A 17,908-nucleotide genomic window follows, 5' to 3' on the forward strand; every position below is an offset into this window, starting at 1 on the left:
AAAAACCCAGGAACCCAGTAAATGCCTTCAACTTCTGAGTGTCCTATGTATTGTATTGTTGCTGCTGGTTGGAAATGTTGATGGTGCCATTTAGGATACTGTTTGGCCTTATCTGTAGCAGTGGGCAGTAGCTCTGGAAGGTTGAATTTAATCTGAAATGAATTGCAGTCTAATGGGTGAAGTTGAAGGGTTGTGGGGGAGGGAATGTGTGCTTCTTTGTAGCTGTAAAACAATAGATCAAAGTATGTCAGCCTTCAGTATTAACTGATTAATGTTTAGGGATGGTCAGAAGACCAGATTGAGTCATTTCTCATAACTGCTCTTTGAGATAATGTAATAATATTTGAGATAATGTGCCGTTCTTCATATGTATATAATCTTTTGTACTTTGTAACCTGCAAAGACATGGAGGGACCAGTAGAGGAAAACAAGGTGTTAATCTTCATGTTTTAAGAGCTCTCCCTATATCTTGAGAAAGGAAAATTATGTCATTGTATGACTCATTGAAGGCTGACTGAGCTGTCTTGAGTTCTTCTGTGTGCCTTCTGAGATTGCTATTCCAGATGAAGTATTTAAATTACCTGCTTGGCTTTGGCTGGTTATTACCTTCCTCTTGAGTGTACTTTACCTTTTTCCTTTCACTGTTGCACAAGCACTGCTTTCAACATCTTTCTGTGAATGTAAGGACATCACACAGCTACTTTGTACACAGGCTGCTGGCAAACTTCATGTACCTGCTGCAAGTGGTTCTTACATCCTGTGCGGCAGTAGCAGCTCCCTGTCGTGCAGGCAGGTCATTTGGTGTTAACCCTGCCAGTCAGTGTGCTGGGGAGCAGGGGAAGCCATTCTTTCTACATAAACATATTAATCAGGTTTCTTTCTGTATCAGTGCCTTGCAAGGGTAGAGATAATGGTGGGATACCTCCCTGTGAGAGAGCTTAATCTTTGTGGGAAAAACCAAATGTTACTTCAGCAGCCCCTGACAGGGACAGGGCTTTTACACCCAATCTCCCCTTCAGAACAAGGTTTAACCAAAAGAAATAGGAAAAGAAGCAAATCCTCCCAAATTTACCCTAAACCAGGACAAAGAGTTTAAGTCGAACTGCAATTTCCCTGTGCTGTACATTCAATATGAACTAATTTGTGGTGTTCAGGTTTGTTTTTTTTTTAATATATGGCTTCCCTTAGTCATGCAGCAGCAATTTCCAATGTGTGATGCAGTTTAGGGATGTAAGAGGCAAACAATAAATGAGACTTTTAAAAAAAAACATTTGTTCTCTGTCTTATTGAAACACTGAATTTCATTCATTTTGAGAAGTATGAACAGGAAACTAGCATTTGTAAAAGAAAATACTGGCATCTAAAGCCTATATTATTTTTTAAAAGCATTGGAAATAGCATTTGCACCCTTTGAAGGGAGAAACAAATACAGTTGTGAGGAATTTTTGCATTTAATATCTAGCTATTAAATACTAGATTTTATTTCATTTCTCACAATTATTGGATTTTTTTGAAGGCTTTCAATGCTATTTGTGTTACTTAAGCGCATACTAAAACTGCACAGGATCATCGTGTTGCAGAGGTCTCTTTACAATTGCAATACTGAGCTCATGAAATGGCTGACTGAGACCAGTATTAATAATTATATTTTCTGTTCTTGTCTTGCATAAAGTTAATTGTACATATTGGGATAGCTTGGTGATACTGGTTGGAAGATCAAAGACCAAATTTAAACACATTCTAAATATCTGGTTTGTGCTTTAGAAAATAACTGGGCATATAAAAATTACAGTAAAATTGCTGTGGCATTATGCAGCAAGGCTGTCAGCCTACAGGAAATCATAATGGAAGAAGCTTCATGGCAATGATGACAGGAAATAACAGTTTTATTCTGGTTAAGAGGGCTTGTCTGACGTTGTGAAGAACCTCTCAGCAAGGTTTAGGCACTTCTTCAGAGTAGATACTTGCAGAAAAGCTTAATTGCCAGGCGTTGTGGGTTTGAACAAGGGGAAAAGAACAAATTTCAGTGATTTTTCTCCCTTTTTTTCATCTCCATTTAAGTGGGTTTTATGGGGACAAACAGTTCTGTAGGTGATTGTGTCCTTTTATAGGCTGGTTTGAAGTACTTGTCAGCAGATCCATAATTTTCGTGTTGGGGAGTCAGGTGTGTTTTTGGAATGTTGGATCATTCTTCAATTGTAGTTATTTTCTCAGCATGACTTTTTGTTGGTAGATTTACATACTCTGTCTAAAGGGAAAGAAAATGCTGTATCATGCAGTAAGCTACAAGTTCATACCATTCTGAACATTAGTTTCAGCAGTACCAAAGGCATCTTAGTCTTTTAATAGGTAATAAATGATTGCAAGGCAGGAGAAAACAGTTTAAGGACATTTAATGAATGTATTAGTATGACTGAGCAGTACTAACTGTTAGCAGGAGGAAGAATAGAAGCTGGTTTAGATGCTGGACAGCCTTAGCTGAGACAACAGAAGGAATTTATTCAGTTACTATTGGCTGGATTTTCCATATGTAGGCATTGGCTAGGCATGTAGATAAAATATTTTGGTTGCTATCAAACATTTTTACATTGGCTAACCTGGAGTTCTTGGAGAGTGCCTGCTGCTAAGTAAGATTGTAGTCCTCAGAGCACTTGGAGTTTAAAGTTTCGAGGGAAGATAAATAATTGAAAAAAAAAAAAAGAGCTAATACTGGTGGGGAAAACAGGTTAAAAAACAAGCTTACTGTCATACTGAGGGTATGCTGCGGAACATTAAACCATGGTGTTCTAGAGACTTCTAGGAAAGCTGAAGAATGAGTAAAGCACTGCAGGGCTTTGTGGTCATGGTGTTTTGGGCTACTTTACTGTTCTCCAAGGAAAATGCGCAAAGAGTGTCTTACAAAAGTTCCTTGGAATATATTTAACTCCAGGCAAGAGGCAACAAAACTCGGTAATGGTGAGGAAAGCATATGGGGAGAATGACTAGAAAATCATTGGTCTGTAGTAAGATGAGTAAAATAAAATGGATTAGAGGAGTGCAATTTGTCTGACGCACTGAATGATTTGGTTGGTAGGATCTTAAAGCAAATAAAATTGGCAGTTCTTTAACGTGAGTGTTTTAAGGATGCAGTGCAGAAAGTAAGGTTTTTTTGATCATGAGCTTTTCCAGCGATCTCAGGAAAAGCATTATGTAATCAGAGAAAAGAATTAGAAAATGTGAAAGGTTGTTGAGTAAACAGAGGGAAAATGAGAAAATGCAAGCTTTAAAAAGGTGTGATTAGCAAAGGATATTGCAGGTTTCAAAACAGCTCAAAAATCCATTAGCATGAAATGTCAGGGAGAGTGTTTGGTATTCAGTGGAGAGCTTTTGAAAATGTACTTTTTGTACTGTGTTATTTTAATAACTGAAGAATTACAACATTCAATCAGTGTTAAAGGTAGTGAGTTTGGAGAGAAGAGGTAAAATAAAATTAGGTTTTAAGAGCAGATCAAACTGTTTAAGCATGTCAAAATCATATGAATTATCTTCACAGCTGTGGTTGGTAGGCGTGAGGTAACATGAGGGCTTCATTTAACTCTGGCAAACTGCTGCTGCTGCATTGCTCCCTGCACAGAAGTTCCTGTGCCACAGTTGGGACCTCATCCACAAAGGCCTCTGGGTTGTAGTGGAGTGGTTTGAGTGTGTTTGGTACTGTATATGCACAGGAATTTGGAAGCCACTCAAGTTCAGGAGAAGCAAGCAATCAGTATGCAATTTTCTAAAAACTGCTTGTTACTTTCCTAGCTATTATTATTTAATATGATGGGCTGTATACTGCTGCTACTCAGTAGCCTTAGCTCTGGCAGCCTGGTAGGAAGTGAGAAACCATGTATTTATGACTTAAGGTGTATGAGGAAACCTACCTAAGTCACACTCCTACCTGCTTTCTGTGAAAGCCAAAGGTGGTAGGACCAAACACAGTCAGGACAGCAAGCTGGTATATAGTTATGAAAACTAGAGAGTTTTAGTATTCAGAGATTTGGGGATTCTTTGTAAATGATTGAAGGAAAATTTATGTGTCACTTTAGGAATCCTCATTGAACGTGTGGTGTTGCCCACTGAATTTTAGGCAATTAATGACTAACCTGACTTACTGATTTCAAGTATGTCTTTGCTTTAGCCAGCTGAGGGAAAGCGTCCCTTCACTGTGCAGTCACCATACAAACCACTGCTCAAATGGATGGATTTGGGAAGCATGAATGGTTTGAAGCCTGGTTGTCGTGATGTGTGCAGACAGACAGAAGAGTTACTTGCTGTTGACAGTGTGCAGGTGTGTAAGATACTGTAAACAGGAAAGGAATAAGGGTAAAAAGTAATGGATTTTAAGTGTGTTAAACCAAGCTATTAAAAAGGCTTTTTAAAAGCTAGGCTAAATAAACACACAGAATAGGCTGCACAGGGCTGCTACAGGATACTGGTCAAATACAATTTCAACAAAACACTGAAATTGCAAATCCTGTGTTGATGCAAGAGGAAGGTTAGTTTCACTGTTAAGTCTTTCCAGCCCTGTTGATTTGCACTAAGTGTGGCAGGATTTTTATATGGGTATGGGTCAGGCTTGTGAAATATATATCCACCTTATATTATGACCATTGATGTCTGAAAATGTTAATGGAATACATCCTCACTTTGGTTCTTTTTAAAGTATGAACAGCAACCTTGCAAAGCTGGTACACACAGAAATTAAAGTAAATTTAAACTCAGTAAAAGTGTAAATTCTGGTCTTAAAATATGTCTACGAATACCTCCAGGACAATCTTTTGTTTTAGTACTGGCATAGAGCATTTCAGGTTTCAAAGCAGAATAGCTTGTGTGATAGAAATTAGTTTTGGACCAAATGTTAACACTTATTTTTATAAGTCAGTTCTTCTAGTCTTTGGCCTGTTGTGGTTTGTAGTTAACAAATTTGACTGAATTGAAAAGAAATCATACCTGGATATCTTCATCAGTTAATGCATTGAATTTGTCTCTTGGCTGTGGTATGGGAGGAAATAGGTTCTTGAAACTGCAGTACCTTTGGGTAGAAAATGGGATTGCAGAGAATTTGAAAATGCTGCTAATATAACTTACACAAACATTTTGTGCTGTAACTTAAGGACATTTTTTACTTTCAAGATTGAATATCTATTGCTCTACAAATTAAATGAGAAATAAAATATTTTCAGTGGGGTAACTGGTGGGTAAGTATTATTACACTTAGCACACTTATTACACTTAACTTTGGGTTATTAAAATTTATTTTGTGACTAGAATCACAGTAAATAAGTGATTAGTAAATTACTTTGAATAAATCACATGACATAACTTTCACCACTGAGTGAGAAGTTTTCTCAAAACAACAATATGTTAATTTGGATTCCCTCTTATCTGGTACTGTATGCAGCCAATAGCTTCAAAGCTACCTGGATGTTAAATGCTTAAAAGTAAGAACAAAAAAGCTTTTGTAGAAGCTGGTAGAATCTATCAGTTAATAACTTCAACATCCTTTCCCCCTTTTCCACTTAGTGATTTTGCATGCCAAAGGGCCCTCCACAGCAATCCTGGTGGTAATATTCTTGACATTGATAATCAGATTATTTTAATTTGCAGGTAGGAAAGTGGGAGGTTGGAGGAATGTGTTTCATATGGATAATACTCTGTCAGTAGTGTCTACAGAAAAGAGGTTGACTTACCTTTTGAAAAGACAATACAGTAGAAGCGTAATTGAGATTGTTCCAAGTGCAATCAGAAATAAAATAACAAAAATAAAGTAATCTTTCCCTTGACCTGAAACAGCCGAGAGAGAAATATTTTAGAATGGTAAAAAGCTGCCTTTGTGACTGTATGATGCAATGAATGTGAATTTCATTACATTTCTTGAATGTTCTAAAGGACTTCAGCTTGACGTCATTATAGAATTTTGTCCAAAAATGCAGATCGACTTGATACATTTTAAACATTTTCAAATATTTAAAATTTAGAGAAGCAAGATTTGGAGAATTTTTTTAAAAAAATTCTGGAAAAAGAGAAGAATAAACAGACTTACAGAACAATTAATAGAGCAAAATTAGTGTAAAGTGTGAAAAGAAAGATGGAGGAGGAAGGGGATGATATCCATGTAAAAACTTAAGAGAACAGAGAAGCAGCCTCATCACAGCCGACCAAAGACAAGGGTGGGTCTGTCTCAGACTGTTTCTGTAGCCCTGGCTCTGAGTAACTGCTGCCTTCACAATCCCAGCTAATCAAAGGCTCTGCTGCCAGAGTATTGGAGCTACTCCTCCACATTAATATAATCCCCCCGGTTCTTCTGTAATTGGGTAAAAATTAGGGTTTTATTCATTTCTGTGACTGTGAGGAAGAAAGGGAAGCAAACAAGGTAATACTGAAAAAAAAAAAAAATCATGGTCTTACCAAACTCAATGGGTTCACTCCATTCCCCCCAGTTTGAGCTTACAAGACAGTTTTTTCCACGTGCTCTGATTTTCAGAGTGTATCTTTTTTTCTCATTGTAATTTTGGAATTCATATCTGTCATTCCTTACCTAAAAGGAAAGTGATCAAGCTCTGCTTTTCACCTCATAGGTAACTATTAACAAAGTTTGTGAGTAAATTTTCTGGTACAGTTGCTAAAAAAAATTATTTGTATGTTTGGGTTTTTTTAGGTATGTACTATCTTGCAGCAAAACTGGTTTTTGAAGGCAAAAATATTTTTAAGTTTATTTTTTCTTTGATTTCTTTTATTATGCTTTATGGACACTTTTTTTTTTTTTTTTTTTTTTTTTTTTTTTTTTTTTATTTTTTAATGGGCCCTAAAAAAATCTGAAAGACACAAAGCAGAAATTGGAGAAGTACCCTGTATACTCACCTTGCAACCTTCATGGGGATTAAACAGGTATGGATGGTGTCTGTCATTGATTTAGTGTTCTTGAGATAATACGATAACAGATATGTAATAGTTGGCATCATGATACTTTATACAAAGTCTGGAATCTGTCAAGCCCTTCCAAGGCTTACAAGACCACTCATTTGTCAAGGGAAGACTGACAGTATTTATTAAATTCCCCAGGTTTTGAAGATTGCTGTACTCCCTTTGCCTAGCTGTCCTGAGCTAACAGTGGTATTATTCCAATGAGAAAGAGTGTTTCAGATTTTTCCTCTGTCAGGAACAAAATCTATTTGTGCAATAGATGGAATGTATGAAGTTTTGTGAAATGCATGGAAAATTTTGCCTATGCCATCCAAAAGGGGTATATCAAGTTTACATTTAAAGATATCACAGGAACATATTTTTCTGAATTCTCATTGGTGCATTGATACAAAACCTGTAGTTCTATAAGCAAGTGTATTTTCTGTGATGGTATTTATATGCTTAAGTAGGCAAAAGCACAAATTGTATGTGACAAATTTTGACAAGAATACTTACACGAGGAAGCTTTTTCTCTTCTTTGGGCTCATCCTGCAAAACAAAGACAAATCTTAATTTTTATTATTTTCTTATCAATCAAATATTTCTCTATATTGTTCTCATTTTCCTGCTTTTGAAGATCATATGTTATTTTAAACTGAAAAATCAATTGGATAGTATTATCCAGTAATGTCCCAGAATAACAGCACTTTATTCAGAGTTTTGTCTTCCTACATTTTCTTTTAGAGAAGGAAGGAAACATTATTTATCAGTAGATGTGAGAAGCTGCATTTGCCACTAAGGGTATTTTTATGCATACTATGCATTCTCATCCATATCCATATTACACAAGCAATCACATCATCCTACAAACACAGCAGATCTGGAAGATGCAATCTCACAATAGTTTGTGAAAATTGATGTGAATAGCAAATTTACCCTCCTTCCAGTCAAAGTCTCTGTTAGACTTATCCATGCTCAGGGGCTTTCTGTGAAGAGCTGCTTACACAGCCTATAAAATCAAAATTTAATTGACTGGAATCAAACACTGACCTGGATCAAAGAACCTGAAAATTATGAAGAAAAGGATAGGTTCAAAAATGAGTGAACAAATTCAACAGCAGTGACTTTTAGCAATGATCTCAGAAAGGATTGAAAAGCTGAGGTCCTGGAAACATCTATCACATGTAATATCAGGATAGCCAGCATTATGGAAAAGTCAGAAAGGTATAACTGGAAGGAATGTCTCATTACAGAAAATGCACCCACAGTGTGTTTTTTACTATAAAGCAGACTATGTCCCCAACACTCATTGTCAGCTGAGTGCTTTCAGCTTAGGACATGATGGAAGTCATCAGCCTGTGCTGGGAATGAGCAGGGTGTAAAAGAGTTGCTTGAACAGATGTGTAGTGCTGCTTTAGCTCTCTTACCTTCGTTGGCCCCTCCTGAAAGGTTCTAGCTGCCCTCTCCATGTCAGTACTGCTGGTACCTTCAGCACCTCAAGGGCTGTGAGGCACCTACTGCTCCACAGCAGGGAGCCCTGATGTGCACTGACCCTTAGGAGATATTTGTGCTCCTGTGCAGACACTACATTAAGGTAGTGTCAGTCTAGGAGATGAATTTCCTACCCAAATGTAGAAATCTACACTGAACCCCACCCATTCTGACTGTGGTGCAGGAAACAAGACTTAACGTGTATTTTTTTCAAATAAATGTTTTCACAATACTGCTATATTGTGATCTATATCTTTATGTAGAACTTTGTAAGCATTTCGCACTAGATATTATTGTCAAATTATACCAACCAGCTGGAAAGCTACATTGCTGCAATTGTTCCTTGTACCAATAGATACTAAGGTAGATACTATTAATGCATGAAAGATACACAATCCAGATATTCCAATCAGCTTGCAAGGCACTGGTCTCATTTTTAATAAACAACATTTAATGATGTGTTGCTTTATTGCAGTTGTATATTTATGTTTAACCCTTAGCTGATCTTTCCTGTAATGGTCTTGTGGCTGAGCAATTGCTACCATGGTGAGCCTCTGAGCTGCAGAAGTTCATGACAGGTGGGATATGAAACCACAAAAACTGTTACAGGAGGACACTACAGCTTATGAGAGAAAAATTAACAAATAAAGAAATCAGAAATGTACATATTATAGATTTTCATGAGCATAGGTACTGTGCCAAACACAAACCAAGAAATTGTTTTTACCTTATTTTGTATGCTAATTTCATACTGAAAACACTTTGTATTTTCAACATGACTTGTAAGGGGTGGATGCCATGTAATTATGCAGCCTGTTGGATCTCTGGTACAATGGGCAGTGACATTTAATGGAGCAGTGAGTATTTCTGGGGAAAAAATGGAATAATTAATATAGGCATAGTCAGTAAACAGCTACAATTCATGCCTTCACAGCAAAATGCATGTGAAGGTGAGGCAGCTGATGTACAACTGTGTGCTGCTGGTGCTAACTGAAGTTATCTGGCAAAGAGCAATAAAATACCTAACCAAAACTTGAGAATATATCACTGAAGTTTTTGGACATCTGAAGTAAATGAAGTTCATGTAAAGAAAAGGTATGAAAGATTTTGTGTAATTCAGCAGTGAAATCAGCAGAGTGCCATTTTCTTCTACATCTGTTTTCCAACCTCACATTGACAGTGCTAGTTTCCATAGGAAAAAGGAAGGAAGTTTTTGTATATGTAGTATTATTCATGATGCATTCGAGACATCTGCATTGGAGTGCCTATAATATAGCTGACTCAGTGAGACCTGATTTCTCTTGGGGCTTAAACACCTAACTCACAGAGGTACCCACATACTTAACTAACACAGTACTAATTTGGAAACTGAGCCCAAACTCTGGTTTTAGGACATGTAGCTCTTGTGGCTCTCAGGTGTGAAATTAAGGCATGGTAAAATAGGCCCTTAAGAAAGGTGGCCTTGAAAAATCTAACCATTGTGTTTCATTACTTGGAATCCATGACTATATCCACACCTCTTGTCTTAGCAGTTTTTTTCAGGCTGCCTCTGCCTCTGCTTGTTTTGGTCAAGTTTTGGAGCTGTATTCTGCCAGCTGTTGGAAGCAAAGAATGCCCTGCAGTGCAGGGTGCTGCAACAGCTACAGACTTTGGTTTTTTTAATATGCTTTTCAGAGAAAAAAATCCCCACTTCCTTATTTAATAAAACATTAATAAAATAAAATATTAAATTACTTACCAATTTCATACAGGTCAATGTACTCATCATAGAACTGGATCAGAGAGTCTTTGCTAGACCCATTCACCAGGAAGTAAGCTTTTTCAATCCCTATGCTCACGTTTTGGAAGATACATCCCACATTTCTGTAATTTTCATCTTTAATGTAAAGCTCACATTCCATCTGATTGTCCTCTCTGCATACAGCAAAATATTTCAGTTAAACATGGGCACTGTGATGTGTTGAATGAGAATTCAGACTTCCCTGTCTCAAGTTTACCTTGATTTCTGCCAGTAGAGAAAATACTGTGTGTCTGCTGGAGCATCCCTTCCTGCCTGCCAAGTGCAGTTCATGAGGAAGATGTTATAAAGCACACAGGAGAAGTTTTCAATGGCTGACCCCTTCATGCCTGCAAACACAGGAATATCCATGATGAGGAAAATCATGTCAGTGAAGCATTCCACAAGTAAAGGAAGGCACATTGCCTTTTAATACCGTCCATGCTGCTACAAAGATAAGTATTTCTCCTTTTCCGATTAATGCCCAAGAAACCACTCCTGACAGGTTTACACAGAGGATTAAAAAAGCAGAGACTTTATTTTTAAGGTTGGACTTTTTCCTGCTCTCCAATCAAGCAGGCTCCTCCTTAGATCTTTCTACCTTCATGTGGGTGACAGCGACTAGTTCTTTTGCTTTTCTGGATCACATTGAAATGGGAACCTCGTTTCTTTGCAAGGTCCCTCATGGTTGGGCTGTGCAGGCATGCTCAGCCTCTTCCTCTCTTCTTCAACCATTTTTCTGCTTCTTACTGTGCTATGTCCTAAATTCAGTGAATGCATGGAGGTTTCCTCTGCTACTGACTCCAGCCCTCTCCGGTGCCCAATAAACAGAGCAACCTTGTGGAAGAACAGGGGAATCCCCTGGGGAAGCTTCACACCTGGAAGGTAATGCCAGCAGGGGAGATGCAACAAAGTTTTGTGTATTCTGGTTTATATTTTGAGGGTCACCATGAATGTTTCTGCTGGCAAGTCTACAGGAGGAGAAGAGCACCGTGCATTTCTCTGCTCAGACATAAGAAATCTGCTAATCCATCGCCTCTGTCATATCTGAAATACCCCAGTTACACACAGCTGCTGCACCCCTGGTGGCTGGGGAATTTTAATGGAGAACTCTGAGCTGAGAAGGAAGGGAAAAATGGGTATCAACAAACTCCCCAACGGCCCAGTAGAAAAGCATTCAATAAATAAGTACTAACATCTTAATTTGTGACAGCCAGAAGAGTTATTTGTATCCACCTTTAAACTACTGTAAATTATTAGTATTTTTGAGACTTAGTATAAAGGAAAATAATCCAATTATGAATACAGTTGTTGTAATACATCTCTTGCAGAATGATGGAGACATTTATTACAGAGCAAATAATTTTAACAGATCTGAAAATAAAAAGCTTTTAATAGAAAATATAGCAGTTACCTATTGTGTAAGTAACAGTTTTCTAGGGCAATGTTTACCTTTAAAAGATTACAAATGCATAAAACCTCAGCCAGATCAAATACTTTACCTCCAGGAAGAAAGCTGCATTGTTTTGAGATGTTTGTGTTTGGCACTTCAATGATAAAGGTTACCCCTTTGTGCATAGGCATGTGTAGCTCCACTGGAAAGCTGCATAGTGGACTATCCACCTGAAAAGAGAACCTGATATTTTATTTCTCTGCTTTTGCTCTTCTGATTTTAGATGAGGCTGGCTATGGAAGTGCAACTCAGGAATGCAATTCCATGTATATGTATGTTTTTGGTTCAAAAAATATCTCTCTCCTTTAGCACTCAAGGGTGATACAAAATGGAACTGAGGAATCAAAAACATAACTACATAAAAAGCTTTGCAACTCAGGAGTTGGATGCTAGACTAATGTGCCACTATTTTAGGAGACTAATAGTAGCCCAACGGCACAAGAGAAGATGGCAAATACATAAGGGAGCCACAAAGGAGTTTAACCAAAGGATTAAGCAAAAGTCCTCAGCTGATCTGCCCAGGGGGTAAAAAGTGTCTATGGTGTTATACACATAAATGTCAATAAAGATGTGATCTATTTTGTACTGTGTATTTCTAGGGCACCTGTTTTGCTAGGCTAAACAAGCCATCTCTATTTGTCGAGCTTCCTATTTTCCTCTTTGGATAATGTGGGTTTATAGCATAGCCTGTGCTACAGACATGGTTTACTGGGAAACAAGTGAAGAACTTGAGATAACCATAATCCATGGCAGTGTTTCTGGCGTTTTTATTTGTGGGGGGTCTCTTGCTATGTCTCTTTAAAGTCTCACTTAATCTCACAGCCCCCCTTTTTTTAGCAGCTACATCCCTACTCATGACTCAACATAGCTGCAGTTCAGGCTATCACTTTCTTTCTACTTTGGTGTCAGAATTTCAATTCTTTAGTAAGCATTGGGTGCTCATCTCACAGTAAATGCACCCTGGCATTGCTGATGATTTTCCACAGCCCCTAAGAGATCAAGCTGTGGGCTGCAAAAAGCCACATGTCAGATGTTATCTGCGACATTCATTTTTTTCAAGGTAAGTGAAGCTGATAAAAGGTACAATTGTTTATCTCAATGAATAGCAAGTTTACCTCTGTGTCCATATATTCCATGTCTCTGTCCATGATGATACATTTGTACTCAGAGAAATTCCTGCTGGTCTCCCAGGACAGTTCAATTTTTCTCCAGTCCACATTCACATTTGTAATAGGTGATTCCTGTGCATCTGCTGAAAATGTAGCAGCATAAGTTCAGTAAGGATATGCTATTGCTTTTGTTGAATACAGAGGATAGTATCTGTCAGGTTTAAGACAGCAATTGCCAGTTTCAGTGCAAGCATCTCTGATAAATGAAGAGTTAAACCTTGTTTCTCAGATTATATTTGCAAAAACATACTTACACTCCATACACTGGATATCAGCATGCAAGGGATGAAATAGCATCATATACCACAAAATCATACAAATGAGTCCAAGAGTATCAAACATATTTCCTTCTCTGGAAAGAGATAATTAAACCTTCAGTAAGAAAAAGGAAAATATTTTTTAAAATTAAAGGAAAATAATGTTGAAGAGTATTTTGGTTTTGCAAAACTTAATTTTTAAAAAATATTCTTTAGAAAAGCCAATCAGAGGATATGCTTCAGGCACCTCTTCTTTGAACTGAATAGCCATGATACTGCCTAAAACAACGTAGCTTGAGATAAAGAAGCCACAGACTCTTATGATGATAAACACACACACTGTATTCAGTGCAGGACCATGACTAGAATTACTTTTTCCCACATATCTATCCTAACTGTACCATCAGAGAGTCAGGCTTTCTTGCTTTCTGATCCTGTGAACACCACAATGCTTTGTACTAGCAGCTAGAATGGTGTTGATAACCCACCAGTGTTTTGGCCGCTGCTGAGCAGTGCTGGCACAGCGTCAGGGCTGTCTCTCCAGCCCCATCCCACCAACTCTGCAGAGGCCAGTGGGACGGGCATGAGCCAGAGGCTGGGAGGGAACACGGCCAGGACAGCTAACCCCAACTGATAGAGGTAGCCCATATCATACGGCAGCATATTCAGCAATAAAACCAGGGTGATGGAAGGATGAGGCATTTCTTGTCCAGACGTTTGACACTTCCAAAGCAGCTGCTATGTGTACTGCAGCCCCCTGTCTCAGGGAGTGGCTGAATATTGTCTGCTGAGGGGAAGTAGAGAATAAGGAAGAGGGGGAGTGAGAGAGCAGCTTGGTAGGCAGCTGGTGGCCAGCCAAGGTCAGGGCACCACAGTATTTCTTCCTGTTTGCTGTCACAAATGTGTCTCCACTTTCAAACTACATAACTCTCACTGTTCTTAGCGGTTTGCATCCATACAGAAGAGTCTCCTTCAAATTTTTCTTGATTCAGTGTCAGAAACCAAGGAGTCAAATGAGTTCCAGATCACTGTAGGCAATTTAAATTACTAAGGAAGTGTGAGCACCTGCAAAGGACAACTCCACATTCATTCATGTTGTATGGAGGGCTGAGCAAAGCTAGTCAAACACTGGCAACAGGTCTTGTCAAACATTTCTCATCTTATGTACAATTTTCTTTTTCTCCAAGGAGGTGAAAACTCTTTAGAAAAAATTTCTCTATTTCCAGCATTTTTTTTTCCCTACATAAAGAAGCAATGAAGCAACTCTGGTTAAATTTTTTTCTGCTTTAGCATTGTCTAGCAGTGCAACTTCATAGCAGCAATTTTCTTGATTACAGATAATACTAAAGATAATTCTAAAACGGAATTAAATTCATACAAACTCAGGAAAAAAGAGAAACGTGGTAATATTTTATTACTAGTCAGCCCTTCTGTATTAATTTTTATGGTCATCTCAGAATGCTGATTTCAAACTGACTCCACTTGTGGCGAGAGCAAAAACCCACCCTTCTGTTCCGAGTAAGTCATTCTGTAATCTTGAATATTTTCAGAAGGCATGTCACATTTCCTGGAAATTGGCTTGATGTGACATTTCCATCATGGTCCCCAGGATTCAAGCTGGGCCAGGACACCACCCTGGGGTTGCAACAGAGACAGACTCTTCACTGCATCCTGCTTATCTCTTGCAGCATCCATATTTGTAAATCACCATACTACAGTAAGGATGTGGCCAAGGCTGCTGGGAAGTGATACTGAAGAATCTCAAGTACAAACAGTATGGAGGACTGGCCACTGAATTCTCTATGAGATATTGTCTCAATAGTTATTTCCACTTTCCCATGGTCTCAGGGACCCCCCCAGTAATGCACACGAGAACCTTGAGACCTGTTGTCCTTCTAGTTAGCCTCTTAATCATGTTTTCTTTGTTTTTGGTCTCTTCTGTTCAGTCACTCAACACTTCCCCCTTCCTTTCCTCATGTTCCTTTTCTAGGCATTTGTTTTCCTATTCTTTGGCAACTGTCTGCTCACCTTTCCTTTATTTTCTTTTTTTTTCCATTTTTCTTGAGATCTCCCTCACTCTGTTCTGATTACTCCTGTTCTCTCAAAATCTCCCTCAGGTTTCCTACACATGACTGCAGCCCCATGCTGCAAGAGCCCTTCATGCTTTTTCATGGAAATGCTCATCTGGGACACTGCCATAGGAATCATCCACAGCCCTGTCTGCTTAGAGAAGTGTTTGCTGGCATCATTGTCTCCACTCTCTGGACATTTCATTGGACATGCAGTGGGAATAGCAGGGCCTGTAAGCATTCCCTTTCCTCATAGAAATTACCATCCCAGCTGAATGACCCAGGTTCTTTGTTTTTTCTCTGCCCGCAGGCAGCAGGGGAGGATGTAGGAGCTGTGGTGAGCCCTGAGCCATTCAGCTGAGCAATCCAGACCTTCTGTCCAGTGGCCAAACAAGTGGCTCCAGCATCATATTTTTAGGAGTTTTCTGTCTTCAGGACCTCTACCCTCTCCCAGACTCATCTTCTTCAGAGAGGTGTGGTCCCTCTGGTCTGAAGTCACCTCAGTATTGAAGGTGCCAGGAAGAACACTTGTGTCAAAATGGTTGTGGGTGTTATTTGGAGGATCAGACCAGAAGAACCATACATATTCTGCTGTAAGCAGTATTTCCTCATATTTCATCAAAATACAATTTATTGGGATGAAAATGCCCAAACTGGATTTTTTTTTCTGCCTTTCTTCTTTCCTCTTTCTCCCCTGGCCAGCCTCAGAAGTGTGTGTCTATCCTGCTACACAAGGAAGAGCCCCAGGGGGTACTCAAGCACCTGTTTTCCAGAAACCTCAACTCTTAGCTCACTCCCTAGCTCTCTCCAGGGCAGTTTGTTATAAGCCCAGTCTATCCACCTCATCAATGTGTCAGAAGTAAAATACTGTCAGGTAGCCTGTAGTGGTTTCTACAGAAAGCATGCACTAAATACTGACTTAAGCACTGTCAATTCTTACCCTTTTAGTGTATTGTCTTTGCTCTTAGGTTGCGAGTGCAGGATGGTACCAGAAAGTATCACCTGAGACCAGTCACTTATTTGCTTCAGTGTCTCCGGGAAAATTACTCCTGCCCTTGACACACTTCCAGAAATGAAACTTTGTATTTTTCTTATAGGGTCACATGAGGATAAACTGACACTTATACATTGCTGAGATATGGAGAATATCATACCCTGGCTAAGCCTTCCTGGAAGCATTGAAATAGGAATAGAAACCTTACAATGCATACCAAGCAATGAAATATTATTATCAAATTGCTGCCTAAATACAACTATTTCAGTTTTTAGATCAGTATTCTGCTTCCGGTAGCTGATACAAAACTGGGAGGAGTGGGTGCCATGCAACTATTTTTGTTTCAGAGGGACCTGGAGAAGCTGGAGAAATGGGATGACAAGAACCTTTTGGAATTCAGCAAAGGAAGGTGCTGAGTCCTCTGCTTGGGGAGGCACAACCAGCAGAGGCTGAGATCCACCTGGAAAGCAAAGAGCACAGGCTGACCACGGGCCAGCCTTTCCAGAACAGAAGATCAAAAGCACCCTGGGCTGCATGAGGCAGAGTGCTGCCAGCAGGTCAAGGGGGGTGTTCCTGAAGTGCCAGGTCTTGTTCTGGGATCCCCAGAAGAAGAAAGATAGGGTGCTGCTGGAGGGAATCCAGCAAAAGGGCTCTGACACATGAGAAGAGGCTGAGAAATCTGGGGTTATTCATCCTGGAGAGATGAAGACCCAGCAGCTGTGGGGAATGAGAAAGAGCCAGGCTCTGCTCAGTGGTGACAACTGACTGGACAAGAAGCAATGGGCAAAAACTGAAACAATGGAAACTCAATTTAAACACAAGAAAACACCTTTTACTGTGAGGTAGTCACAGTAAAACTACTACTTCAACTGCTTGAACAGGTTTTCCAGGAAAGCTTTGAAGTCTCCAGTGTTGGAGATACTGACTGGACAAAGCCCTGAGAAACCTGCTGTAGCTGCCCCTGCTCTAAGCAAGGCTTGGGATAGGACAATTTCCAGAAGTGCCTTCCAGCCTCAATCCTCCCATGATTTTGTGATCTGCTTTTCCCCCCAAGAAATAGAAATCTACATATTTCTGGTTAATTCATAGAAAGGGTACAGAAAATAGCATTTCTTTCAGTTATTGAAAAATAGATATCACAGACAAAAAAAGTCAAATAGTGCAATAGATATCACAGACATTTCATAGTCTTCCTTGGATCTTGCAGAAATCTTTAAAAATTTTGTATTTACACATTTCTACTTTTAATCAAACAGGTAAAAGAATCCTCAAAATATTCTCTAGAATTCCTTAAACTCAAAGGACACTAATCCATATTTTGTACATGTGAAAATATGACTGTACCTAACCCTGGAACCTGTACTTAATCCCTGGAAAATATTTGTATCCTGCAAAAAATCTTCTGCGGCACAAAAATATCAACACACAACACAGAGAGACGTACCTCCTCTTGGAAAACTCTCCTCTTTTACCTTGTTTGGTTTAGGTTTGCAGCAACAAGGACGCTTTAACGTGTAGTAGTATTCACATGCAGAAATCTGAAAATGTTTTGCTCTGCCAGTTAGCTTTGTTTTACTGCATAACAGTATTAAGTAACAAATGCTGCAAGTTAGAAAGCTGCTTACTTTATCATTTCCCTTACTGCTTTTGAGCTTCCTTAAGTTTCCTGATTGGCAGATGTTAACAACTTCACGTGAAGAGATCATGCAAATAACTCTTCCTTCCTGTTATGTCAGATGAACTAAGCATTAATGTCACAATATGCAAACACGTT

The 17,908-nt window shown here is 38.9% G+C and overlaps 1 protein-coding gene across 1 annotated transcript; it reads right to left on the bottom strand.

The window, feature by feature from the left end:
* Positions 1 to 280: 280 nt before the first annotated feature.
* On the bottom strand, positions 281 to 17,741 carry LOC121345333 (granulocyte-macrophage colony-stimulating factor receptor subunit alpha-like). The gene is made up of 12 exons (XM_041422127.1): positions 17,579 to 17,741; positions 13,069 to 13,166; positions 12,761 to 12,897; positions 11,695 to 11,815; positions 10,413 to 10,542; positions 10,154 to 10,329; positions 9,143 to 9,282; positions 7,441 to 7,473; positions 6,430 to 6,559; positions 5,712 to 5,805; positions 4,972 to 5,053; positions 281 to 2,248 (listed from the first exon to the last, which is right to left on the bottom strand). The coding sequence occupies exons 2-12, from the start codon at positions 13,154 to 13,156 to the stop codon at positions 2,186 to 2,188; spliced, it is 1,194 nt and encodes a 397-aa protein (XP_041278061.1). The 5' UTR covers positions 13,157 to 13,166; positions 17,579 to 17,741; the 3' UTR covers positions 281 to 2,185.
* Between the last annotated feature and the right edge of the window lie 167 nt (positions 17,742 to 17,908).

The sequence above is a fragment of the Onychostruthus taczanowskii genome, unplaced genomic scaffold, assembly GCF_017590055.1.
Source record: "Onychostruthus taczanowskii isolate IOZ18803 unplaced genomic scaffold, ASM1759005v1 scaffold71, whole genome shotgun sequence".
Lineage (NCBI taxonomy): Eukaryota > Metazoa > Chordata > Aves > Passeriformes > Passeridae > Onychostruthus > Onychostruthus taczanowskii.